Below are 27,793 nucleotides of genomic sequence, written 5' to 3'. Positions count from 1 at the left end.
AGGTTCATCTCTACACGTTGATTTTTATTAGCTTTTTCAAACAGTATTAAGGTTGCTGTTATGTTTCCAATGGTACATAAACTCACAATCACAACTGCTTTTCATACATAACACATTTCAACATGGTATAAATACAACTACTACTCCACTAAAGGAAGACATTTGTTGATTATTTTAACCAACAGTAGTTAGAATCCAGACTCAAGTATCAAAACAAATACATGCCAACAAATACGAGGATTAAAATGCTAAAGCCATAAAGGAACATAAAGGGTTATTGTATTTTGGCATACTTTGAACACTACTATGATGTAAAACTGTGCTAAATAATTGGATGTTGCTTTAGTAATGCAGTAGGTACCAGAATGCACAATTTCAGCAAGTGCTTGTTCAAGTTAATTTTTCAGTAAGAAATCCAATTAGATTTGAAATATGCTCTAGAAGCCATTTCATGCCAAGTCTTAAAAGCATCTGCAATCTTGACATTAAGGCTGTGGAGGTAGATTAAGAACAAGATAATTTTTGTTGGAAGAGACGACTTAGCTAATGTTGTGGCCATGTAAGGTGGACAAGCAGTATACTATATAAGCAACTCTGATGCCTCCACTGATGAGCACTTGGATGAAGGCTTTAGGTAGTCGACATGGGACATCTGTGAATAATGTATATCCCTCTAAAGTTTGATAAACAGATTTGAATAATCTAACCTTAAGAATGAGTTTAGTGTTTTATGTTTGATTTTAAAGAAAACAGAACCAGGCGACATTCATGAATTCACATACTAACAAACTCTTTGTTGTAAGATGTTCTGGGTACTTAACTATCGTATAAATACTAATAAATTACCATTCCAAGGTCTGTCTGCATAGTGGTAGTTTCCCACAGTAGGCAATGCCTCCCAACATGTTTAAGATTTCCCAAATATCCAAAGCTATAGTTATGGTTACAAGTTTAGTTTCAGCATAAGCCTCTTATACTTCGTATATCGGATGCCTTTCACTAGTAACAAAGTAAAAAGAAACCATTGCTCTACGTAAACCTGCACTGCAATTCACCTTCTAGCTATTCTTAATTACATGCAATTAACTGGTTACAATTGTTTACAGTGGTACACATTCAAACAACCTTATCCTAGACCAACATACTAATGGTGTGATGTCTCACATTGTAAGTACAGATGGAAGACATACTCTGGTCACAATGGCTTGTTAAGAGCTCTTGCTGTGCATACAGTCATGTACATGTGTGCGATGAGTGATTTAGCACCAAGACATCATAGCTATCACTAGCATTGCAATGCCAAAAATGTCACTAATGTGTTGTATAGGCACAAACCTCTTGCATTGTTTAGACAAAGAACAGTCAAACCCAGAGGTATATATTAAACTTTAATTACCTTTTTTTACAAGATCAGTATTTTCTTTCAGAGAAGGATAGGTATTTTTACTTTCCGATTGGTAGATATGGATGTTCTCAAAAGTGCTCAGTTTTTCCAGGTATTTGCCTGAGACATGTATTGTACAACGTTCTTTAACGATGAGTTCAACCATTGTATAGCAGCAGATTCAAGTGCCATTTTTCACACACCTGGCATATTAACAATTACATCCAACCCTATAATCAGTGGTCACAGTTCACAGAGATGTTTGATGTGGAACAAGTGCTTTTCAGATAGTAGCACTTTCAGCCTTCAGCCGTTCCAAGAGTTGCTCAGCCTGTTAAAGAGATGTTTATGTTGCATGTTAATATTTCCCAGAGATTACTTGCTGCCCCCTTGAAACTGGGGAGATAAGTAACAGAAACCACTTTGCCAGCCTAGACGCAAAAGCATCGGTGGCAACAACTTTCAGGAAGGCCATTTTAGAAGGGGGGGGGGCGCGAAGCATCATCTACAAAGGGTCCATGCAAGACCATTTTCCTGTGGTGTCTTCTATTATAATGAAGAAAATATGAAAGATGGCTTCTAACACTTTGAATGAAGTTAGTTAAAATCTAGACATCATTAACAGTTATTAAGAAGTTGACAGGACTATTTCAAACTGACTTAATTCAATATCAGACAGTAAACAGTACGGCTGAGAGTTACAAAAAGAGGAGAAACTGCAAGTTTTTCAAAAGGAGTAGTCGGGGGTCAGGCACAGTGCCTTGGAAATGGAATAATGGCAGCACCTCAATGCCTTTTGACTGCAAAATGGTAACATCTTAATTCACGGGCACAAGAAGTAGAAAAGGGAGCCTCAAAGTTTTACACTGGTGGTGTCCGGTTCTTTCTTTGCAGCGGAAGGGAAATGGGGATCACCAAACTAACTGAAATACTTACTGTTATAAACCAGTAGGAATTGATTCTGTAAACCATTCGGGACAAGAATCCCAACTGACTAGCTGGAGCCAGGACATGAAGATGTAAATGGGCTATTGAGCAAAACGGAGGCCAGTGAAAACCCATCCTTGAGAAATGGAGGAGAAAAAGAATCGGTTACCAACTACTTAGTGTTCTTTTGAGCAAAGCATGTGAAAGCTCTTAAGGACTTAAAACAGTAAGCAGGTCTGTGCATCGCACTAATGCAAAATTCTAAGACCTCCAGTTATTATTTCATACAACGTAACCAAATTACATGCACTTTCCTTATGTATTATGGAACTCTATTATAATGAACATTACCATATACTTCCCTTTCTAGAAACATACCTTATATCATTCAAGTCATTAAATTTATTCCGCTGAAGGACAGTCTTTCCAACTGCCATCATTCTTTCCACTGTCAGATCGGGGAGAAAAGAATAAAATCAGATTTAAAGCTCATTAGATATCCAATGCATTATAGTCTTACCAGCTTAGTCCTAAACTGAAACTAATGCAAATTCTGTTGATTTCAGTAGAATTTATTCCAAAGTAAGCCTGGCTAACTTAATAATGGGCCTCTCTTTTTATAAAGAAGCATACATATTATTATGTACAAATTTTAACATTTATTCTTAGTGATAATGTAACCTACAAAAACATAGGCCAAATCAGGCTGAACCACAAAGGATCTGTAAAGGGCAGATAGCCATATGGTGAAAATACCCAGAACAGGTTATGCAAGTTGAAGCAGCTCCTCTTTCCCTTCTCAACCTTCACCTTTGCTTGCTTTTCTACCCAGGTCTAACCTGACTGACAATGAAGACTGTTCCCCACAAATTTGCCCAATGCAGGTTTAAGGACGGTAATTTTCTGTGTTTTGTATACCACTTGGTTCACTACTGGTGCTATGCAACACACAGCAAGTGTGATGGACAGCCAGTCTTCAGGCATCCTTTCTGACTAGTTCTAATATACTATGCCTAGGATTTGCTTATACCAAGAAAACTAAGAACATATTCATGGGGGGAAACAGAAGACTTTAGCTCCCATAGCCGTATGCTGCTGGCATGTAAGGAAAAGTAACGGCTCCCAGATTAAGTTCAATCCAAGCGGAGCTGCAAATATGCTGGATCCCCAATGCCAAACCATGCAAGTTGAGTAAGCATTCAGACAGAACTTAGCATCCAAAAAAGATCTCAGCTTCCATTAAAAACCACAGATGGTCATTTTATACCCTGCAAGACTTAAATGTGGGTGGTCTGTGTCCTGTGAAAGCTCCACAGCAATGGGTGTGGGTGGGTGGTACAGGGTATCAGTCAGGAGTCATCAGGGAGTGGGACATCAAATATATAGAGTTGAAATGGCACGTGGGTGGGTCAAGGCTACCCAGAGAATCTATGACAGAAACTCTGGTTCAGACCCATATCTGACAGGATCCAGTCCAATGCTTTGTCGGTGGCCACCCTAGAAGTAGTTTCATGGAAGAGACACTTTGAAAATGGGATGGAAGATGGCAGACATGTCTCCTTGTCAATCCCCCAAAGTGATTGCTAGCAAGTTGCCACAGCTACTGCCTTCTACTTCTTGGTAAGCAACAGGGTGGGGCAGGTGTATGTGTGTGCTGGGAAACCCAGCCAGATGGGCAGGGTATAAATAATAAATTATTATTCTTATCTGCAGTACAGATGGGATCCAAGGGCTCCAGTTGTTGAGATCCATTCTAACTGCTAATTATATAGACTCTTGTTTTGTAGCTAATTGCATTCAACAATAACGCACTGTTGTTGTTATGTTTTATTCATTTACTTTCAGTTCCAGTAATCTGAGTGCTCGGTCCAGACTTACCTAATGGTATATGCTCACTCTTTAGAGTCTTGCAATTTCCTATATGGTTTTTTGGCACCACTAAATAATGATGTGGCGCTCCAGGCCTGATATCTCTGAAGCACACCAAGTCTTCATGCTAAAAAATAAAGAGAAGAAAAGCCTGATAACAGCAGGTCGTGTAAGAAACAGTTTTGCAGGTACCCATCTGAGATAGCCATGCATGTCAGTAAGTAAAGCTAGCAAGCTAGTACCAACCGACAATATTAATTGTGCAAGTGGCTTCAGCCTTTCAGATGATCAGTCTGAACTATGAGATAACAGTAGAATTCAGACGTATCATCCCCTTAAGCATACAAAGAACGTTTGTCCCAGTCCCCAATTTCCGACACCTATGTAATATTAATGAGTTATCATACAGACTGATGGATATAACTTAAGTAACACTGGAGCCCTCATTTGTTAGACCACTTTGTAGGCCAATATTTGTAAACCATGCAGCAACACCTAACAACATTTTGAGGGCTATATTTTGAGTCCCATCAGAGCCATGTTCCAGCAGTATCAGCCAATCCCACTCATTTATTTTTCTTTCCATAAAATGCCACTGTCCATTAACCCTGGTTAAGTAGGCAGGGAGAAAAGTTGGGGGGAGGGGAACCTGACTTGCATATAGCTGCAACTAGAGATGTATGTATGAGGGAAACACAATTAAGATGATGTGTGAAAAGCAAAGGGTGAAAGGATGAGGTAATGGGAGAGAAGCAGAAGTGTGTTAGCACTTAAAGGACTGAGATCAATGAATCATGTTTTCACCCCCAAATTTCTAGCACATTGGGGGTTAGAACGCTCTTTTTGCTTAAGAAGCACATATATTTTATTTATGTCATTATATAAACAATAATCTATGTTATTTTAAGGTTACTGATCCTGGTATTTATGATGAGAAGTGGTGTGCAAACATTAAGAATAAATCTACAATTGGCTGAGGCTGAAAACCAGAGGCCAAGCTTCTTTTCACTATCCCAGTTTATTTATTTGTGTATTTAATAAGCTTTTGTAGAAAAGGCTTCCTGGGCAGTTTCCCAAGAGAAATAATGCAGCCATAAATTACCTAGCACAATATAAAAGGAGGAACAGCCTAAAACCCATAGAACAAACAGCACCAGAAATGGTGCAACCTTAAAAGCTTCAAATCCATAACTCTCTTATTTTTAATCACGGAGTAAGCACGCAAGACCTGGTGATGGACACCGGCTTTAAAGATTTCTCACCTAAATCTATCAATGACTATAAGCCGTAAAACCTCAATGGAACCTCCAGCTCCAGTGCCAGTTGCCAAGGAAGAGGAGGGCAAGGAGCGAGTGGGGGCTCCTCGCTTCCATGCCCTGCAAGGCCAAACAGGGGGTTGGTTGCCCACCGTGGGAAACGGGCTGAGCGAGGCCAGAATTTGAAGGGAAGGCGGGGGCGAGCAAGCGGCCTTGCAGCTGTTGCCGGACTACAACTCCCATCGTCCCTGGCTACTGGCCACGCTGGCAGGGGCTGATGGGAGTTGGAGTCCATTCGCCCGTCCCTAGCACAGGATGAGCCTCCAGCCCGAGCTGAGCTCTACTTCGCGGCACGGCTGCAGCCTTTGGACGTGAGGAGGTGAAGCACCCGCCCGACTCCCTTCTGCTCGCTGCGCCTCACCTCGCAAGGCAGCAGCTCCGTGCCCGCCTCCTCTCCGTGCGTGATCCGGCAGAAAACGCACTTGCCGTCGTAGGCAGCGCCGCCGCCGCCGCCGCTGCCTCCAGCGCCCTCTCCGCCAGCCGCGCCAGCCTCTCCGCCGCCGGGACTGGGCTCCGCCGCCGGAGACGAGCCCGAGCTGCCTCCTTCCTCGCCGGCCATCGGGATCCTTGTCTCAGGCGGCCTTTGGCCGGGGGAACGGGGCGGAGCGGTCCTCGGGAGAGGGGCCCGCCCAGCGGCACAGGCGCTTCGGCGACTCCGCCCTTTGCCGACCCCGGGTGCGCGCAGGCGGAGCGCAGGCTGCGGCGCGGAGGGCGGTCCGCTCGCTTGGCCCCGCCCCGGGCTCCGGGACGCCGCCGCGACGCAGAGATGATCACCGGGGCGGGCTTGGAAGGGGAGGGCAAGGGGTTTGCGCCCGATCAAGGAGTGCGCAAGAAACCAGGTGCAGCAGTGGAAGGAGTGGTGCCGCATGATCAGAGCAACCAGAGAGGGGGATGATTTGGGCATCAGCAGATTGGCTAGACGGGAAGCAACGGGAGACCAGAGAACGGAATGTTTCAGTAGTCTAAGCAAGAGGTAGTCAGGGTGTGGTGGACCAGAGTTTTTGCCTAGTAGTGCACAGAGAGGAAGGGCCATAATCCTGCAGTACTGTAAAGGGGAAAGTAACATGTCTAGGGACTGGGTGCGAGAGGCAAAAGAGAAAGGGGCGAAACCCTGTGCCTGCCGAACAGAATGAGCTGGTAACATTGCCATGGATTGGGCCAATTAGCAAAGAGAGAACGAACAAAAGGCAAGCTCTCTTTGTTTACTGTTGCATTTCTATCCCGTTCTCTTTCTTCGTCACCAAAATTGCTATGAGTGGAAACAGTGATTAAGACCCCAGTTCGCCTGCCTACTTGGAAATAAATCCCATTAAACTCAGTTGAATTCGTTTCTGAATAAATGGGTCGTAGGACTGCACTGCACAATGTGCAAGGGCTGCTTACCTTGCAAGATGTTGAATACGAATCCTATGTGTGGAGGGTACACAGGATTCCTTCGTTTCTAATGGCTTTTGAGTCATTAAGCATCTTCACTAGTGAACAGGGCAGACACACAGGGGACAAGGTGAAAATAATCATATATGCAGATGGGTTGGATGTGATATGGAGCACTGCCACTTGGGGACACAGCATCCAAGCGACAATGTTTTTCTGAAGAGAGTTTCAAAGTGGTTCAGAGTTCAGCGTGAGGAATGTGTAATCCCTTTGTCATTTGTACCAGCTACTCTCTTGCCTACTATTACACATTGCCAAATTCCAGAACTAGTGCCTTCTTGTTCCAGATGTAGCAAATGCCCACTGTGTCACTAGCAGTTTGATAAAGGCAATTTCTGGGGAAATCCAACATTTAGAAGTTTGAGTGGAAACGTCAATAATTATCCCTCTGAAGTATTATAGATCAAATATGGCAAGCTAGCCTTTAGTGCTCCCAGCTCTGTCACCTTTGACTATTAAGTCTGGAGTGGGGAGAGAAATTTCACGTCAAACATATGAATGCATAAATTCCTTTATTGAAAATGTTGCGATAGCACTGCATTACATATATTAAATATCCATAGTTTTCTGAAGGGTCACAGAATCTTGAGAGGACAACACTGTTTCGAATATAGAACACAAACTTTAGATATGCTCTGACAAGTACAATATAATGAAATGAACTGTGTATAACAGTAGTGAAATACATCCATTATTTTAAAAAAACCCTTTTGCTTACAACCTACAAGTGTCTCATCCTTGTTAAAACTGTCTTTCAAGGTTCCCTGGAATGTCTCCAAAGTATTATGCTAATATGTAATGGTGAAAATCTGTCAGAGTAGAACTGATGGTAAGAAAAGTGAAAAGTGTAGGCTGCAGGTGTTAACAAAATGCCCTAAAGCGGTTTTGTACACGAAAGCTATTACTCCTGTGTAGAGAATTATATGCCTACCACATGTGATGTTTTCTATCTGCAACAAGCCCAAATTGTTAGTGTGCAGCACTATGCACTCCAAAGCAGACATGTGTGTGTCTGCCCCATGTCACTTGTGTGTCTGCCCCATGAGGAGGGGAAGACCTGGTTAATATGTAAGGATGCAGCCTAGGTTGACACAGGTGGCCTTGTGAAGGCATCCTAAAGGGTGACAAGCATAGTGTATTGACCGATACTTTTCAGGAGCATAGGAAGTACCGTTTGTTTTTGTTTTTTTAAAAATACCCCTTCTCTCAAGTTGACTTTATTTGCTTTTTTAAAAGGCTTATCAAGGGCTCCCAAAAGTTTGGAGAATGTCAGCATTTCAGGAAGGAATAGCACTGTCTTTTCATATCTTCTTCTTCCTAACAAAATATTTTTTAGAAGTGGCAAATAACCAAAAATGGTTTCCAGTTTCAATTAACTGACAGCACGTAGTCTTTCTTACTGAATTTGGACCCAGTGCTCTCAAGTACTGCTTCATTACGCCATTAAAAAAAAAATAAGCAGAAAGAAAAGTGACTGCTTAAAAAGCAGACTGCAACCACAGGGTTCAACTCTTATTCAAGAAAGAGAACATTTTCCAAGAAAAAAGAAGAAGGGCAAAGCTAGTCTGGCATGACACTAATAGTTTTCTCTAACAAAGAGTTTCAAATAATTTATAGGGCACAGTTTAAGAATCTGTTTTTTGCCCCATAACAATGCCACTGTTTCAAAAGGTATTTCTTTATTGTTAAGCCTCTTAAAAAGAGGATCTGTCTCCAGCACGCAACCAGACAGCTGTGTTTGATAATGGAAACTGACAATGCACCGCTTTCCAACAATCCAAAGTAATGTGTTCTGCCCAAAAACAAGATTCCTAAAATAACAAGAACAAAGCAACAACCAAGTCTTTTACAAAAATTAAAAAAACCAGCAAAGTATAAAAAATACCTAAGAAATGAAATGATTCATCACCACCGCTTAAGACATTTACTTCAGTCAATAAATCTTCCTAGCAAATTTTGAAATTAAAATATTAAAAGAAAAAACATGCCTACTACATTTCATAAAAATGTACTATACAAACAATAAATACGTTCCTTTAAGAATGCTCCCTTTAAGTGCTGTATACTGATTTGAAAGACTAACCCCCTTTCTCATGGAAACCATCACTATACGCAGTAGAATTTGCTAACCCAACTTTTACTTCTTTTTGGTTTTCATGTAAGCAGAATAAAAATACACATGGAATGTACTATACAGGTCTATGTTTTTCCACCAGTATTCTTTCACAGTTACAAAAAATAATGAGACTGCTTTAAACAAACTTGTATATCGCAAATGCCTTCCATAAACATCTTGCATCCATGCTGTAAGATCACCGGCAGGGCAGAAATACGACATAAACGAGGTCATTTTTTAAAATGCAATTAAGTCTTTCCACTTTTTGACCTAAAATCTTCTTGTGCAGCCAGGCTGTGACCAGATTTCACGGGCAGGAGAAGCATGTTCTATTGTGAGGCAGTCTACATTCCAATATTCAACATCCACTGTTTTTAAGGCAGCATGTACATCACTCAAATGTCCATACTTCCACATCTTGTATGACAAAGTCTTCTTTTTTGGATAAGATATCATTATTGAATGTGCTGCAACAATTGCTCCGACCATGATATAAATCAGCATCTAGCCATAAACCAAATCTGCCACTGCAAGGAGAAGAAAATTAGCTGAAAACTTTGATTTATTCAGTTTTGATTTATTAAAAATGATGACACAATTTGCCCAATTTAACTTTCTGTTTCTTTCAGCTAGAGGGTTAAACATTTGCTTAGCCTTCTTCCCATGACGTCAACAAGACTTAAAAACCTTTGGTTGAATCCTGTCTGTTGGTTTTTGCCCCAAAGTAGACAGGAGAGGATTGTTGCTGTTTAAAAAAGGAACATGTCAACATGGCCTTTTTCCAGATACAGTCATACCTCAGGTTGCGAACGTGATCCATGCAGGAGGCACGTTCACAACCCGCAGCACCACGTCTGTGGCAATTCGGTGCTTCTGCGCATGCGTAAAGCCGATTTAGTGCTTCTGCACATGCACCGAAACCCGGAAGTAACCCGTTCCGGTACTACCAGGTTCGGTGCGGTCCGTAACCCAAAAACACGCAACCAGCAGCGTTCGCAACCCGAAGTATGACTATATATGGAACCTGGATATAGGCTTCTGCACATGTTGTGTGCATGGTTCTTCTGACCTCAATGGACTGGGGCAAAAACTCATGTGGTTCCTTTATTTACTGTCCTGGATTATTTAACTGAAATAAGTAATTAAAGGCTGCAATTCAGTGACAGAGCACCTGCTTTGAATGCAGAAAGTTCTGGGTTCAACCCCCAGCACCTCTAGGTGAAGCTGGGAGAGACCCACCTGAAACCCTGGAGAGCTGCTGCCAATCTGTGCAGACAATACTGAACCAGATGAACAAAGTGTCTTAACTATGCATAAGGCAGCCTCCTATATTCCTTTGCCCACAAGTCAGTGCAGCTATGTGCACAAGAGCCATGCACGCATTCAGAGCTTTTGTTCACGTCAAGTTCTGATGGTTGAAGAGATTAACCCCAAAGGAAGAGGTTGCCCATAGAGGGTTTTCAACAATATGATTAATAAAGAAACTTATTCAACTTACTCTCCACCACCAAGTTCTAAGGAAGTTACATCTCCGTTGATAAAGTAGGTGTTTTCTCCACTCCACTTAAAGACCTAAGGGAGAAGAGTATAATATCATAGTTATTCAACACAGTTGCTTGTAGCTGTGGCAGAATGACAGTAAGCACTTGTTAGGGGGGAGAAGTGCAAGAGAGAGTTACATGGTTTGTGTCAAAAATTCACCATCTTTGCCTTTGATGGAATAAGGGCCTGCTCCTGCTCAGAATAAGAGAACAAGGGAGGCGTTCATGGTGAGTTCTGGCACCTCTTTTCTAGAAAAACAGCACTGCTCAAGACTTTTTAGGTAGAAACATTTTCATTCCTTGAGAAGCATTCAACTTTCCCTTACAATGGCCCCCCTGAGAGGTGCCAGAACTAAGTTCTGGTGAGCTCTGGCTGGAAAAAAAAGCCCTGGTCTTAAGTAAAAAAAAAAAGTTGTCCCAAGCACGTTTTAACAAGAAGCATTAAACATTCCCTATAGTGATTCTGATATAGTCTTCTTTTTGTTGAGTTTTTCTTGATCCTCTCTATTTGTGTGTCAACTCATGCTCCTAGGTGTGAATTTTATTAAAAGCAGAATATTTTGCAATGTTACAATGTGGCTGCTTTCGCCTTCCTCATTTTTCTGTTTTCCTATTGCAAAAATTAAGTCAGCTATTCTCAGTATTGACAAGTCACTGTAGCTCCTACAGTCTTGTATGTCCTCTTTTACATTCCATAACAACCCACAGAAGATTTGTACAATTTCCGCCTGAACAGCCATGTTAAAAAAATGTGGCCTCTGTCAGAAAATGCAACCTTTCCTATTTATTTTATGCGGTTCTTCCTTCAAGAAGTCCAGACTTACGTCGGATCTGCTCACATCCAGACACCAAGAAAGCTGAAGCTTGTTCAGCTGTGCCAATACAACAGCATCAGTATATTTAAGCCCTTTCACTGGTGTGCTTAATAATGTATTCAGAAATGCACCTTCGAGCTTTTGTACAAGTCTCAGCATCATTTCACATAAACAAGCATATGGTGTAAGTAAAGTGTTAGGACTATCCTCACTGCACCTTACCTTGAAAAGAGGATCAAATGTGTATAGGAAAGTTTCTCCAGTGCCATAATAGTGATCACTGAAGTGGAAAGGATGTGTTGCATAAGCCCCAAAAACCTGCCAAAACAAAATTACAATTATATTGGAAGATACTTCCACATTTTAAGGCATAAACATTCAAATACATTTCAAACAAGGTTACTGTTGTTTTTACTTACTTAACCTATGAAAAGCAAACATTGATGAAAATTTTCAGATCCCTTAAGCGTTGGTCATTTATTCTGTATTTTATGATTTTAAAAATTTTATAATATGTTTCAATGATTTCATTGCATGAACAATGGTTTGTAATGAGTTGGTAGTTTATAAATATTCATAAATAAATATGACTGCAGTTCAGAAATGGATAAGGAAACATCGATGCCTTCATTCTGCTGAATTATCAGGAGCTGAAAGCTCAAACATCTGAAGCATGCACACACAGAAATAGCCCCAATAAAAGGCACAGAGAGGTTCTACCAGTCCTCTCACACCTATCTTAGTGTCAGTTTTCAATACACAGATTGGCTTTTAATACCATCCTTCTGGACATTCTTATCAAAAAGCTGATGGAACTAGACCTTTCTTCTGCCATCTGTGACTGGATTAAAGACTTTCTAATGGATCGGACACAAACAGTGAGGATTGGGCCTGATACATCTATCTCCCTGAAGCTCAGCACTGGCACCCCACAGGGATGTGTGCTGAGTCGCTACCTGTACTTGCTGTATACATATGACTGTATTTCATCTGATCCATCTACTGCAGTTATTAAGTTTGCAGATGATACTACCATAATGGGTCTAATTGCAGCTGGAGATGAATCAGCGTACAGGGGGGGGAGGTTCAAAAAGTATCTACATGGTGCCTAGAGAATAACTTGCACCTAAATATTAGCAAGACAAAGGAGATGGTGTTGGACTTTCAGAGGAAGAGAGGGGAACTAGCCCCGTTGTATATCAGGGGGGTTGTGTGGAGAGAGTCTCTTCCTTTAAATTCCTGGGAGTTTACCTTAATGAAGACCTCACTTGGAAAAACAATATAACTCAGGTGGTTAGGAAGGCCCAACAGAGACTCAATTTCCTTAGGGTTTTGCGAAAGAACAATGTTAAACAACAATTGATGACCTCCTTCTACTAGTCCACAATAGAAAGTGTCCTCTCATATTGTATCACAGGGTGGTACGTTGGCTTGACAGCCACGGACAGAAAGTCTTTACAGAGGGGGGTGAACACAGCACATAATATCATGGGCTGTCCCCTGAGCCCACTAGATGACATCACAAGGGATCCATGCCTTAGGAGAGCGAGAAAAATTCTCAGGGACGATTCACACCCCGGCCAGCACCTCTTTAATCTTCTACACTCAGGCAGGAGATATAGAAGTATAATCAGTCGCAAGTAAAGGTAAAGGGACCCCTGACCATTAGGTCCAGTCGTGACCGACTCTGGGGTTGCGGCGCTCATTTCGCTTTATTGGCCGAGGGAGCCAGCGTACAGCTTCTGGGTCATGTGGCCAGCATGACTAAGCCGCTTCTGGCGAACCAGAGCAGTGCACAGAAACACAGTTTACCTTCCCACAGGAGCGATGCCTATTTATCTACTTGCACTTTGACATGCTTTCGAACTAATAGGTTGGCAGGAGCAGGGACTGAGCAACGGGAGCTCACCCCATCGCAGGGATTCGAACCGCCGACCTTCTGATCAGCAAGTCCTAGGCTCTGTGGTTTAACCCACAGCACCACCCACGTCCAGTAATCAGTCGTACCAACAGGCTAAAAAACAGTATCTGTGGGCTGTAAGGCTGCTGAACGGAAAATAATATAGTGCAGCTGACTTTCAGGGTTGGTCTGTTGTGTGATAAGCACACAAAGTGCAATGAGATTGAGTGTATGGGAGGGAGGCTTGGTTAATTTCATTGTACACAGGTTGTACATTGACAATAAAGGTATTATTATTATTATTATTATTATTATTATTATTATTATTATTATTATTTCTCTTCTTGTGCAAAAGTTACAAGTATTCTAAGTTGCTCCTCCGTCCAAACCCCTAGCAAAATCCAATGTAGCATGAGCAGATGTCCACTAGGGCAACAGGGTTTCCATTCCAGCCCCTGCATGCCCCAAAATTGCTCTTGAGAGCTGGAGAACCTTCCAGAGCAGTTTCTGGGGTGCAGGCTGGAGGATAAGAAACCAGAAGTCCCATTGAAAAGTGGGGCACAAGCAGGCAGACATAATTAGATCTCAACCATTTTAAGACAGAAGAACAATGGCATCCATAAACTTGTGCTTTTTTATGCCAATGTAATCTAAAAACGAACACGAAGCAAAAGTACTTTTCACACTATGAAGCACTCAAGTAACTTGAAGCCACAAGACAGAGATCAATTGTGCTTTTTGTTAATACAAGACTTATTTTAAGCTACGCTCCTACTGAAATACTTGGAAACAAGAGGGAAAACAAAACACAATTAAACGGGATTTGTTGTGGTGCCTAACCTGATTGTCCATGTCTTTGATGACAAGCAGGACAGGGCTATCAAGAGATGCCGATTTACGATACAGTGTTTTCAAGCTGGTTCCATGTTCTTGTGTGCTGTAGACTAGCCTCCAGGGATATCCCTGAACCCTTGCTGGCAGGCACTGGGCGAGCTAGAAGATAAAAGACAGCATTGTAGTTAGTGTAAAATGCAACTGATGTGGCACTAGAAATTTCATTCCGTCCTGTATGAGAACTGAACAGTTCAACCTATAATCAGAGCTGTACCTCTGTACAATGAGGTGCATGAACAAGCTCCATAGGACGGGGCTCCCTGGTTGCCATTTATAAAGCATCAAAAATTAATATGCATTGCACACAATTAAGAAGAGTTTGGATTTTAAGAAGAGTTTGGATTTGATATCCCACTTTATCACGATCAGAAGGAGTCTTAAAGTGGCTAACATTCTCCTTTCCCTTCCTCCCCTACAACAAACACTCTGTGAGGTGAGGGCTGAGAGACCTCAAAGAAGTGTGACTAGCCCAAGGTCACCCAGCAGCTGCATGTGGAGGAGCGGAGACACGAACCCGGTTCACCAGATCACGAGACTACCGCTCTTAACCACTACATCACACAAAACATGTTCTGATTTTATATAAACACACACACATATATACATATATACTTACACACACACACATACATTCTCCCCTTTATAAACTTTACCTGTTCTATATGCATATTTTCTAAGAGCACACTCTGGTTTTTTAAGACAGGCAAAGCATCTTCATCTTCTTCACTGCATCGATCATCTTCTTCACAATAGCTGCAAATGCTCTTTCGCCGTTTTGCCTCTTCTACAGTAATAATCTAAAAAGGGTTTAAAAAAGAGATACTTTTTTTAAAAAAAAAAAAGTCTGACAATAGTTTTATTCCATAATGCTAGATCAGTGGTACTCAAATGTTTTTATAAGAGAGAAAGTGACCCAGCACAGGGAAGGCTAGGGAAGCAAAACCATCTATTCATACCTTTTGGGGGTATGCCATGTGCATCTTGAAATTTACTTATTTGACTGATGCAGTACACAATGTGTGAAAAGAAATGCTCTATAAAAGAGCAAACTAATGCCCAGGTAACAATGGCATAGCTCTATCTCATTCAGAACAGGTTTACCTAGTCACGGGCGAAAATTAGGCAAACTAAATTGTGAGGGAAACACAGTAAAGGGCTGCTTTTAGCATCAGCTATTCCCCCCTCCCCTTTCTTTGGAGCAACTGAGTTTGTAAACAGTACCACAAACTAAATATCTCTTACTAAAATCTGCAAGAATTAAAATACTTAACTTTGGCTGGGATTATGCTCTTACTTTTTAAAATGGGAGGATAAAAGGGGAGGCCTAAAATAAGAATGTGTGGCTGGCATTCCACTAACAGCGCTAGGGGAATGTGATTTCTCAAATCTGGGAACCTGCAGAGGGGGAGGAGAGGGGGAGAACATTCTGCTGCGCAAGGAGAAATCCTTGTGCTGATGGAACAAGTGATTTATCCTATGCCCCCAATCCAGGCACCCTGAAGGGCTCACAAACCAAGGAACTCTTGTGTTTGCTGTGATCTGTACAAGGGGACTCCTTTCTTCCAGATTATCTAGCCAACAATGGTCAAATATTGTCAACTGGATGGCAACTGACTGGCCTTATAACTAAGCCTAGAGGACTCTTTTGACCCTAAACTGTAATATTCATTGCCTTATTTAACATGTATGCTAAGGAACTGTTCTGTAACGGGCAGAGAGTTCATAGAGAGGATGATATTATAATGCGGAGGAGTTTGCTCTCTGGCTTTTACCCATGCCACCACATTATTCCAACCACATGGCCTCTCATAGAATCACATCAGATATGACTAATCTAATAGCTAAAGGGGTTGTTTTATGGTAATGGACATCTATATATATTGATCTAATTTGTTCGCTACATTATATTTGACTGTCAAAGGAAGAGGACAGTGTAAAATAAACATGGACATTTATTGGCTTATGGTCAAATTAGGTCATCGTATTTGAAATGTTTTCCATTACAGCTCCTATGCCGTGACCCTCCAACTTCTACTACCATTGTAAAAACGAGGGAAATGTTTTTAACGGATTTACTATTTAGATAGCTTTTTGTTTGATGGAAACCTGTAATATACTTTTATTTATTTTATTTCATTAATTTTTTGTCATGTTTCAGAATAAAAGCCTGCTCGAGGTAGTTCAGTCATAAAAGCATTAAACATTAAAACAACTGCAAAACACATACCCCAATCTAAATTAAACCTAATAAACAACTTAATGTGATTTAACACCTCATATATGCTACTTGTCCTTTAGAGGAGTGTGTCTGCCTTTTTCAAGTCCAGGAAGGAAGTGCTCAGGGATGGCTTATGGAAATACTTGAACTGATTAATTAAAATCTCAAGGTACAATAATGAAAACAAGATAAAAACAATGAACAGAAAAACAGAAGATAGAAGAGCCAGTGTGTTTCCCAAGTTGGGAACAAAATGTTGACTATGTGCACCTGCAATTGAGATGCAAAATATGCATTTTATTTGCATGTGAAGAGGGAGTTGCATACACACTGAAGGACAGGATTAAAAACAAACAGCAATAGCAGAAACTCCTTTTACAGCTCTTTTAGTGCCGTAATCCTATACACAGAGAATAAGTGCAACTCAATAGTACGTACTTCAGAGTAGGAATATGTACCAAGATGAGAAATCACAATTTCAACAGAAATGCATTCTACAACAAGGGCAACAACATGATCTCACACCATGTGCAGCACTGCATTTGTCATGCATATAAAAAATGATATGCAACGTATCTTAATTGCAACTACATTTCAATATGGTCTATGATGAGAACAGTTTTATTAACCAGGAAACAGCACTCCCATTCTGAACGTTCTATGTTGAGAATTGGCAAACAAAAGAACTAAAAGACAACAACTTTCATTTTAACCTACCTTCACAAAGGGCTCCTGGTCAGGCTTGGCACAGAATATTATTTGAAAATTCACAGCCGTTTCCTTTTGTCTGTCTCTTATGATTTTCATTTTTTTATTACCTTCTGATTTCTCACCACAAGTGAAGCTCCTGTCTCTACAGCTAACTCTGAAACAAGCTACTTTCTAAACTGCCTTATATACCAAACTTACTTTCGTTTTCTCTAGAACAAGCCCAAGGGCAGCCTGGCAACAGATTCAACGCAAAAAGACTTTATTGTAAATAGGGTATGAGTCAGATAGCAGCAGCAGTCCATTTTCAGATTAGGTTTTGCAACAACTTTTACTTTTATTGCCATTTCTATGCACTACCTAAATATAAATTTACAGTGGCTCCAAGATTTCACAAGAGCAGGCTCTCTTACCTATTCCCAAAAAATTGCAGGAATCCCAGGATTCTCTTGTACACTCTTTATCACCTGTCAATGCACTTTTCCTCTAAACCAAACTGATCAAACATCCACTGATCAGCATTAGATAAGGGACATCACTTCCTAATAGCTGCAGTGTCCTTTCTTGATTTCACTTATCTCCAGCCATCACAAGGAATGTTGCTCTCTTAAGTAAGGCTGTCATAATAACAGTTTTAAAAGGTAAAGGGCCCCCACATTTAAGTCCAGTCGCAGACGATTCTGGGGTTGCGGCGCTCATCTCGCTTTACAAGCCGAGGGAGCCATTTGTCCGCAGACAGTTTTCCTGGGTCATGTGGCCAGCATGACTAAGCCACTTCTGGCGCAATGCAACACCGAAACCAGCACATGGAAACGCTGTTTACCTTCCTGCCGGAGCGGTACCTATTTAGCTACAGTGGTACCTCAGGTTACATATGCTTCAGGTTACATACGTTTCAGGTTACAGACTCCGCTAACCCAGAAATAGTACCTCAGGTTAAGAACTTTACTTCAGGATGAGAACAGAAATCGTGCTCCAGCGGCGCAGCAGCAGTGGGAGGCCCCATTAGCTAAAGTGGTGCTTCAGGTTAAGAACAGTTTCAGGTTAAGTACGGACCTCAGGAACGAATTCCTGGGTTCAGGAAACTATATGTCTATCAAGGGACCATGCTAATAATGGCCAGAATACGTAGAAAAGAATATGGGAGTCTTCCCAAAATAAGCTTCAGGCCACTCCAGGTCATACACCCACATATCTAAGGATCCTGTCTTCTGTGTGATGGCAAATACCGTAATTGCTTCAACTGATTTCTCTGTTTGGTCTCAATATGCAGTCAAGCCTCCCTCTACCATGCCACCACAGGTCATATGTACCCACAACCTGAGAAAAGTGGGTGGCATTTAACTAAATACAGGTAGGTAGCAGTGTTGGTTTGCCGTAGTCGAAACAAAATAAAAAAATTCCTTCCAGTAGCACCTTAGAGACCAACTACCGTACGTTTGTTATTGGTATGAGCTTTTGCTTGTTTTTTCCTGTAAGACCAATTGCAGTTGTTAACAGTCGTCAACCATTCCCACCACCCTTCTGAGTAGATACCCCTCCCCAACCTCTCACTATATATATAGTTGGTCTCTAAGGTGCTACTGGAAGGAATTCAACTAAATAGTTCCACTAGTGCACTGATTTCCGCTAGCGTGATGGAATTTCTTCCCTCTTTTCCTCCCACATGTTTTCTGCACTATCCCCAATCTGCTCTGAAGGGATGGGGGAATTCTCAGAATAGATTTCATTGGGGGAAGGAAGGGGGCAAATGTTCTATTGTGCAAGGAAGAATCCTTGCCCTGACTGTTCCACTTAATGCTACGCTGAACACATCCCTATGCCACTTGCAGTTTCTTTAACTAGCTTGTTCTCTTTTTTATCAGAGAGATTTTTTTTTAAAATGCAAGTGAAGATTTTTTTTTAAAAAAACTGATTTTAAAGTTCAAAACTGATTTAAGATGAATGAAAACAAATCCAATTAAAACAAATTAAAACAGGTTAAACCCATCTTTCTTTAAACTTATCACTGTGCAATTGATATTAAATCAGCATATACAATGTAATCATTTAGGCTCCCTGTCCTGGGTCACAATTTGGAGTAGCCCAAATTTTCCATTACCTCATTTATGAGTATTGCAGTGATTTAGAAAATTACTGTGCATCTCAAAAGAGATAGTCTCCTAGTCATAGAGGTGTGATACTTATAAGAATATAAACTGCCAACTCATAAAAATATCAAGGTGGTATACAGTAAAACCATTAAAACCTACTGTATGTCGTAGACCAAGCTTATTTTGGAGTTCAGGGGTATATAAACTCTTGTTCCTTTTTATGCTTTCTGACTGAGTTGTGACTTTTCAACACAAGGAAGAACTTGAAATTGATAACCAACGTCAGCACTGAGCTCAGAAAGTGGAAGGGCACATGGTAAACATCTGTGTGCTCTCACTGCTAGTCTCTATATCCTTCGCATGCGGCAACTTGAATGCCCAACCAATACGTCATGCATTGCTGCCTTTCACAGTTTCCAGTGCTTGATTAATTCCCTGTAACAATTAACACTTTTCCAGGTATGCCCAGACAAAGCTAGCCCCTCCCATTTTTTGGAAATGGGTAAACTGCTTTCCAGAGTTTAGGCTAAAACAGCATGTCAGAGGAGCACACACACTGGATAAACGGATAGCCTATTGTAGATTTTACTTATTTTAAACTAATGTTTATGGCTGTTATCTTATAGTTTTATATCATCCAAATCAGTTTAATTTTCTGCTCTAAGTCAGAGGAAAGGAAGGACACCAACACATCTTAGTGCCCCGCTGCCAGGAAATCAGCAGCGGGATGCATACCTGCCTACCTGTGGCAACTTGAATGGCCTTTATCCTGCCTTTTGCTTTCCAGCCTTGATTCATATCCTGGAACAATTAACACTTTCCTAGGTATTCCTAGACAAAGCTTGTCCCTCCCATTATTTGGCAACAGCTAAGCCGCTTCTGGCAGTTTAGGCTAAAACAGCAAGTCTGGACCTATTGACTTTTTTTTAAAGTGTAATTATCACACACCTTTATATCAATAGCCACCCTCAGCTTCCAGTCAGAGGAATATAAAAACATTTATATAAATGAAATTAAAGGAAATAATAAGGTTCTTTGAATTTTTTTAAGCAGCCCTGTAAAGATTGTGTGTGTGTGTGTGTGTGTGTGTGTGTGTGTGTGTGTGTGTGTCTCATATATATATATATATATATATATATATATATATATATATATATATCTTACAAAGAAAATAACTGAATGATTGAGATAGCAATTGTGCCAACCTTAGGCTTCTGTAGGGAAAACAGAAACGACTCCTAATGGTACCTTCCTGTTCATCTCATATGTATACTCATATTTTCTCTCTCTCTCTCTCTCTCTCACACACACACACACACACACACACACACACAGGTCGTCTAGGGACGGGACACATTCTCACTGCCACCACATGCAAACAATGTAGTAGAACCAGTAGTTCTCTTGCCTCAAAGAGCATCTCCCATTCCTTCCTTCCATAGTGTAGTGAGTAGCTGCAGGATCAGTGAAGCTTAGACTCAAACAGGACAAATTTATCTCCCCAAAGACGATTTTTTTAAAAATCAAATTTTATTTTATTCACAAAATGCCTCAGTCTGGATCAGGATCTCCCTTCATATTGTTTTCCTGCCAAAATTTCCCTCCAACTTCACCACTACCACCACAAAAATCAGGGCACATAGCAGTTTTAGGGAGTGATGTTTTAGGCAATGATGTTTGCTGTGAGATTGGCCACCTCAGGGATTCCTGCCTGAGCTGAGAGTTGAATAGGAATTTTCTGCCCATATGTCATACTCCTAACGGGTATAATCCACTAGCTTTCTAACTCTATGCTTTTTGGTACATTTAGTATAGGAGCCACTGTCCAGAAGAGTTATTTGGGTTAGCAGGGATTACGTTCCTCAAGCTACATGAGATTTCTTTCTGAATGTTCTGATTTGCTTTAATGTAACAATGCTTTAATTGTTTTTATAAATCAAATACATAAATACTACTGGGAAGAAATAAACGGGAAAAGGGTTGTTAGTTTTTATCAACTGTCGAAACCAGTTGTTCCAAAACTACACAGAATGTGGGACAGGGGGTCGCTTAAAAGGTCAGGAAAAACAAGGAAATGAACAAGGAAGAAAGGAGCTCTGATGGGGAAAATTCAAGAGGCAGCAGGGGCTGCACAAAATGAGGTTGCAGTTGCCCAACTGTGCATTAAGATACATGTCATTCTTTTATTATTGTCCACTACTTTTTGTCCTTCATGAGCTAATGTGTTCTGAAAATTTTTGTTCTGTATCATAATAAAACAGGTGTTGTGATTTTATGTTGTACACCGATCAGTTTCATTGCTGCCTGGAAGGTGGTCATAAAGTCATTTTGAAATTACAGGGATTTGTATGTGGGGGTTTTTCAATAAATTCCCACTGCAAAAGAAACTCATTTGATGGCAAGTAAATTGAACAATAATTCTAAAATAAAATAATACTCTATTTCCTTTTAAGGATCCTATGTTTTAGACCTGAAGGAATATCATATCCCATTGTTTCCTCAATTTTATCCAACAAATCCCTCCAAAATCTTTGCATAAAAAATTGCTTTGATAGAGCTGCATCTCTCCCCCCCCCCCCCCATTTTTTAAAAAAATCCTGAACGTGTGTATGCCTCTGAATCAAAGATTCTAACAATTTATCTTACCGGCAGATGTTTTGAAGTTAACATCTGATCCTCAACTACATAACCTGTATTGTTGTTTTTTTGTCCTGTTGATGACACAAATCTTTAACTCACCCTACAAATCCTTTGATTTGTGTGAATTTAAAGTATCTGTCTACAAAAATTAATGGCAGTAATAAAGTGTGTATCTGATCTAGACAATTTTGTTAAACACAAGAAACTTTGCTTCAAGATTAAATAATAAATATTTAACCATATAATTATGTAACTGTTGCTCTGGGCTCCTTTGGGAGAAAGGGCAAGATATAAATTTAATACACAAACAAAATGAAGAGTTTTGCAGGGATGCCAACAAGAACAAGAAGAAATTATACTAACAACTCATAGAAAGATTGTTTCTGTGGTGGACAAATTATTTGACCATGAATGAGCCTCACAAGGTTGCTGTGAAGATAAAACTGCATGCCCTGAGCTCCTAGGAATAGGGATAAGATAAGACATGGGACTGATTAAATGTTTAGGATTTATTTTGCACAAGTGAACCTGAATATATTTGACTGAAATATATTTTGCTAGAATTCATAGTCTTTGTGTTGTATCCAGTTGTATCTCTTTCCCTTGTAGCATATTTTATATAAGTATAAAGTTTTAAATCTATCAATGTTTAATTGTATTTTCCAGTTTTTAGCCATTCTGGTTTTTGTCTGTAAACTGCCTTCAGTCCCATTAGGGGAAAAGGCGAGGTATAAATTATTAATAATAGTAATAACAGGGAATTTATGTCTGGTTTCAGGAGCACTCACTTACCAGGAAATATGAGAGGAAACAGGCCTCAAAATGGCTACTGAAAAATCAGAGTGGAGTGTATATGTATATAATGAATTTATTAGTACTACAAAAGAAAAATATTCTATAGAAAATGGAGTATTTTCGTATTATACAGGAACCCAAACGTACAAAATACAGTAATTCATTTTATTATATTTCGAGTAATTTTAAAAATTGTAATAATATGTTTACGTATTTGTTGATGTATTTATTTGTTGATTTTGGAATTATCAAGTTGAATAAATAATAAATACATTTTTCTTGTCACAAATGCATGTAATTCTTTATTTGAACTCTACAGTTAACCTGCGATATTCAGTATTTCAGTAAAACTGATATTTCAGTAAAACTGATATTTCAGTAAAACTAACATAGGACTGTATTATCCATTTATTCATTGTAGCCGAGTCCATGAAAAGCAGAATTTGTACTTTGTAACACATGGTCCAACCATGCATGCAACCATGAGGACTATGAACTTACTTTAGAAGAGGGCAACGACAGGTTGCAATCAGTAGGAATAAATCTCCTTGGCAGCCAGATGTGTTGTTATAGATCAATCCTGCCATGGAGTTTCAAATACTTCTGATTTGAAAACAGATACCACTCACCTCCCAGCTTTTTGTTGAGGGTTCACTGAAGAAGTTGTCTATCATGTCAAGCTCCTCCTTTTCCACCACAACAAAGCCCTGTTCTTTAGCATCTTTGCCATACACATCTGGTGACCACTGTACAAAGAAGGTATACAGGTGATCGACCCTGTGAAGTGAAAGCAAAAAGATAGGGGCTGAGCATTCCAAAACCCTTCGTGGGAGGCAGATTCACTAACAGTAAAACTCTGTGCACATCTTCTCAAAGGTAAGCCCAAATCAGTTAAGTAGAACTTACTCCTAGGCAAGTGTAAAATACTAACACCACTTGCCAACTACCTAAATGAAGCTTTTTTGAACATGTTCAGTGAATGTGAAACTGCAAAATACTGCAGTTATTCAACGTTGAATCTCTCTTATCCCTCGATTTTGAAGCAGCTTTGCATTCAGTATATGGATTCAAAGCTATTCCTGCATTCAGAGAGCATAGGAAACAAACCATCCTTTGAAGCTGCAATTATCAAGTGATAAACATATATGAAAATAAAAACTCATCAAGAGATAATGGGCCACTCTGGCTGAGACCAAAGGTCCAGTGTTTTGTTCTTCCAACGGCCAACCAGCTTGTGATCCGCAGCCTGAGTTTTGGTTTTCCATGAGAAACAGAGGGAAGGCAGGTGCAATTTTATCTAATCTTTCTGCAACCACTTCCTACCAATCCACAGTGCACTACTCATGATTGAGTTATTCCACCGGGGCAGGGGGAATCCCTCTAGAAATGCAAGTGACTCACTTAATGTCTTTCCACATGATGTTTCACTGTTTCATTTTGTGTCACTGCAGCCTTTCCCAGCCTGGTGAGCGCCAAACAGTTTGGACTACAGTTTCCATCAGTCCCAGCCAACATTGCCAATGGTCAGTGATTCTTGGAACCTGTAGCCCCAAACAACTGGAGGGCAGCAGAATGGGGAAGACTGTTCGCAAAATGTATATATCACTTGATTTTTTTGGGGGGGGACACCCCCCTAAAAATCTCAAAGCCGTTTACAAATAGGATAAAACAAGAAAATCAAGCAAAAACTACAAAAGTACTTTAAAACATACAAAAGTTAAAATACTAAAACAGATTAAAATTACCTCAACTTCCTAAGTACCTGTTTCCATAACAGATCAACTTGCCTATTTCCAAAGTGATATATCAAGTAACTAATTTCTAGAGAACCAGACAGAAACATAAACCTGCTGAGGGAAAGATAATCACTTAGTTAAAGACTATCAAATCGTAAACATTTTACTGCATGTGAATTCTGGTAGCCAACTATTAATCTCATCACGGTTCTTAGATAAAAAGATAAACCATACAAATCACTCTCATATACACATTTAAGGCAATGAGTTTCAAGCCCTTGGAAGCAAATCCTTCTGGCATATTTTCAAGCAACTGTTTTGGGAATCAAGCATAAGACAATTTCAAGAAACACATAAAGCATTGATATATTTCTGCAAGATATCAATTTGGAGCAAACAGTATATTACCATTATTCTATCCCACCCTTCTTCCCAAAGGAACCCAGTACAGCAAACAAGAAAAATGATAGAGTTATTGTTGTTTCCTCAAATATCCTCACAACTAAATAATTTCAAGGTTCCAGGAACCAACATACTTCTGCAACCACATGCCTGAGTAAACATAAAGATTTTTCAGTTCCTCCTGAATGATAAGAATGAAGGAGGGAGACACCTACACTGTGTACCAGGGAAGGCATTCCATAAACAGGGAATTACTGCACAGAAGGCCCTATCATGGGTCTGAGGAAGCCCGGTAGCACTCAGTTGCAGCACCACCAACAGGACCTTCCCTGCTGATAGCCCACGTGAAAACATCACCGCTGTCTTAATTTCAGGGATTCTCAGCTCACTTTCTTCGAGTCAAGCTTGTCAACTGATTAAAGCAGGGATGTCCAACAGGTCGATCATGATCTACTGGTAGATCACTGTGAGGTTTTGGTAGATCACAGTCGATCTCTGGCTCCCTTCCCTTGCCCTGCCCTCCATTGTTGTTTGATCTATGGAAGGGAAGACGGAGCTTCCTCTGTGCTGCTGTTTTCATCCATAGAGATCTCTTTTTGTGAGGGACTTCACCCCTTTGTCCCTTGCCTTTAACCCTCTCCCAAAAGCAGCTTTTCTATTCCCTAAAAAAGCTCAACAACTTTGAGCTGAACCCCCCCCCAAAAAAAGGGAGGTTTTAATTCTGAAAGTAGATCACAAGTCACTTGAGAGTTGGCTACCCCTGGATTAAGACAACGATGAATAAGTTCCAACCTAATAAGTGGGTCTAATTACCGTAATCATTTGGTGCCAGGTGATTGACAGGCGGGTGGACCCAACCACCTGTCAATGTACCCTGCAGAAGATTGGCTGATTTTGGATCTGGCCCTGCCCCCGCAAGTAGTTCCCTACCCCCAGCTTAAAGCATTTTGATTTGTAGACAAAGGCTAGTTGCCAAATTTGCAGACAGGGAATACACAAAGAAACTAGGGGAGAACCTGACAGTGCTGAGTTTCTGGAAGAGGGCGGAAAGAAGGTAGGGAACTGGTCAAGAATATATTTTGTACAAATTTTGCACTGGGCACAGAAAATTCTCTACCTGTGGTGCTTCCACCTACAGCTGTGAGTGCTGTAGATGTGCTAAGTGCAAACTTAAATGCCCAGTTCTCCTCATTCCAAATAATCTTACTGAATGGCATCATTCTACAAGTCACACCAGCGGGCGGGCATGAGCTGTGGCTCTCACTCTTTATTACCAAAGCTTAACTTACCGTAATCATGTTATCTTGATCAAAGGCTTTAAGGTCTGAAATGCTAAACACGTAAAGCCCATGCCAGTCAAAACAAGCGAGTGACCTTGTTTGCCAGCCTTTCAGAGTCACTCCAACTCTTCTAAAACAAAGCTTTATTTGTACACAAATAAGTCTGACCAGGTGGACTTATGGGTAACTTACAAAGGACGCAGTCCCTGCTCAGAGAAACAAAAACTCTGTTTTGGCCACCACTGCACCTAGAAGGTGGTTGTTGGAAATGCAGCATAACAGTTGCACGGAGCAATGTCAGGACTGGGGGACTGACGCATAATTAACAAGCAATAATTAGCAGTTACTGGCTGCAGAAGGGTAGGTGCAGGGCCAGATTTAGGTCTGATGAAACCCTAAGCTACTGAAGGTAATGGGGCCCTTTATATGTCCAGGTGTCCTTTGTCAACAACAAATTGTCGCTGTTTTTTTGTGTTGAATATATGCTATATGGTAATTTATGGACCTAAGAGGCATCTAAAGCCATTTGCACATAGCAAATAAGAGCCTACACAACACAAAACACAGTTGCTGTATGTAGGTTTTATTTTATTTGTTTTTTATCTTATTTTTTGGAAATGTACACCCAGTTTTTTTTTCCTTTAAATTTTTGGGGGTCCCCAAGAAAGTGGGGCCCTAAGCTATAGCTTGTTCAGCTTATACATAAATCCAGCACTGGATAGGTGGAAGAAGAGCTAACATACTGCTTTATTGTTCAAGGAAAAAGTTATTTTGTTCTTCTCTGCATTATACTACCACTCCTGCACTGCCAAAATATCAGAAATAACTTTAAAACCAAGGCTGGTACTATTCAAATGTTGTTGGAGTTGTACTGCCATCATTCACAGCCAGCATTGCCAGGGATCAGGGTGATGGAAGTTGTTGCCCAGCTACTTCTGAAAAGCTACAATTTCCCCACCTTTGCAAAAAAAAACACACCCCAAAACCCCTGTTTTGTGTGTGCACACAAACTTCCTTTTGAAAAAGTAACACCATACCAGGCTATGACCCGTAGTCCTTGATTCCAACGCATTCCCATCTGTATCAAGCCTTACAGAGCAGTGTTTAAAATAGGATTCACCTAATGAACTTCCACTTGCCCAACGGACCTCTCTGTATCTCTCGAAATTGGCTCAGAACCTCCAGAACAGCATGAAGCAGGACAAAATGCTCATTCCATCTGGCAAACCGAAATGCCTGAAAGATGGCCCGTTTCTAATAGGAACCATGTACTCTTCCCTACATTGTTTCATTCCAATATTGTACTGGGGGGGGGGGCGGTGCTCTCTGGTGGGAGTGGGCATCTTTAATCGTGGCTGGAGAGAGAAAAATTCAACCTCTCCTTCCTTCATGCTGCAGTTCTGATCCAGATCAGGGCCCATCCTTACTCCTGAGTAAATGAAACACATATGCAGACTTGCATAATTACTGCTACGTATTTTTCGACTCAAATCACTCACCACGTTATTGGCTCAGTGTTCTGGTGCACAAGCAGAAGCAAGCAAAGGACTCTAGTGAAAGGCTGCTTTGTTTTCACAGCATCTTTTCACACATGTATTAAATGCATAGCACAGGACACAGACGGAGGGCATTAGACGTGCTTCACCATTGATATTTCAAAGGATGTAAAAACGAGTAATTTAAATTGTAAAACAAAAAAGTGTGTGTGTGTGTGTGTGTGTAAAG

General features: G+C 40.6%; 2 protein-coding genes across 4 annotated transcripts in view; both read right to left on the bottom strand.

Annotated features, from left to right (window-relative positions):
- Nucleotides 1–3: 3 nt before the first annotated feature.
- Nucleotides 4–6,739, bottom strand: HINT3 (histidine triad nucleotide binding protein 3). The gene is made up of 5 exons (XM_083608643.1): nt 5,858–6,739; nt 4,190–4,307; nt 2,690–2,759; nt 2,321–2,447; nt 4–1,715 (listed from the first exon to the last, which is right to left on the bottom strand). Exons 1-5 carry the CDS (start codon nt 6,644–6,646, stop codon nt 1,668–1,670), a joined length of 1,152 nt encoding a protein of 383 aa, XP_083464769.1. The 5' UTR covers nt 6,647–6,739; the 3' UTR covers nt 4–1,667.
- Nucleotides 6,740–7,425: 686 nt separating this feature from the next.
- Nucleotides 7,426–27,793, bottom strand: part of NCOA7 (nuclear receptor coactivator 7) — a 63,595-nt gene continuing 43,227 nt past the window's right edge. For 2 of the 3 annotated variants that reach the window (XM_083608519.1, XM_083608520.1), the window contains exons 11-16: nt 23,280–23,427; nt 14,850–14,993; nt 14,143–14,295; nt 11,625–11,720; nt 10,545–10,618; nt 7,426–9,573 (exon numbers count right to left, since the gene is read on the bottom strand). In XM_083608519.1, coding sequence (XP_083464645.1) covers nt 9,438–9,573; nt 10,545–10,618; nt 11,625–11,720; nt 14,143–14,295; nt 14,850–14,993; nt 23,280–23,427 — 751 coding nt within the window. In that variant the 3' untranslated portion in view covers nt 7,426–9,437. Of the gene's footprint in view, nt 9,574–10,544; nt 10,619–11,624; nt 11,721–14,142; nt 14,296–14,849; nt 14,994–17,131; nt 17,674–23,279; nt 23,428–27,793 lie in introns of those variants that run through there. The other variant, XM_083608521.1, reaches the window with a different exon arrangement.

This window comes from Podarcis filfolensis (genome assembly GCF_964270895.1).
Source record: "Podarcis filfolensis genome assembly, chromosome: 3".
In the NCBI taxonomy this organism is placed as follows: domain Eukaryota; kingdom Metazoa; phylum Chordata; class Lepidosauria; order Squamata; family Lacertidae; genus Podarcis; species Podarcis filfolensis.
Note: the sequence above shows the minus strand (reverse complement) of the source record. Positions and strands in the feature narration are given on the sequence as shown.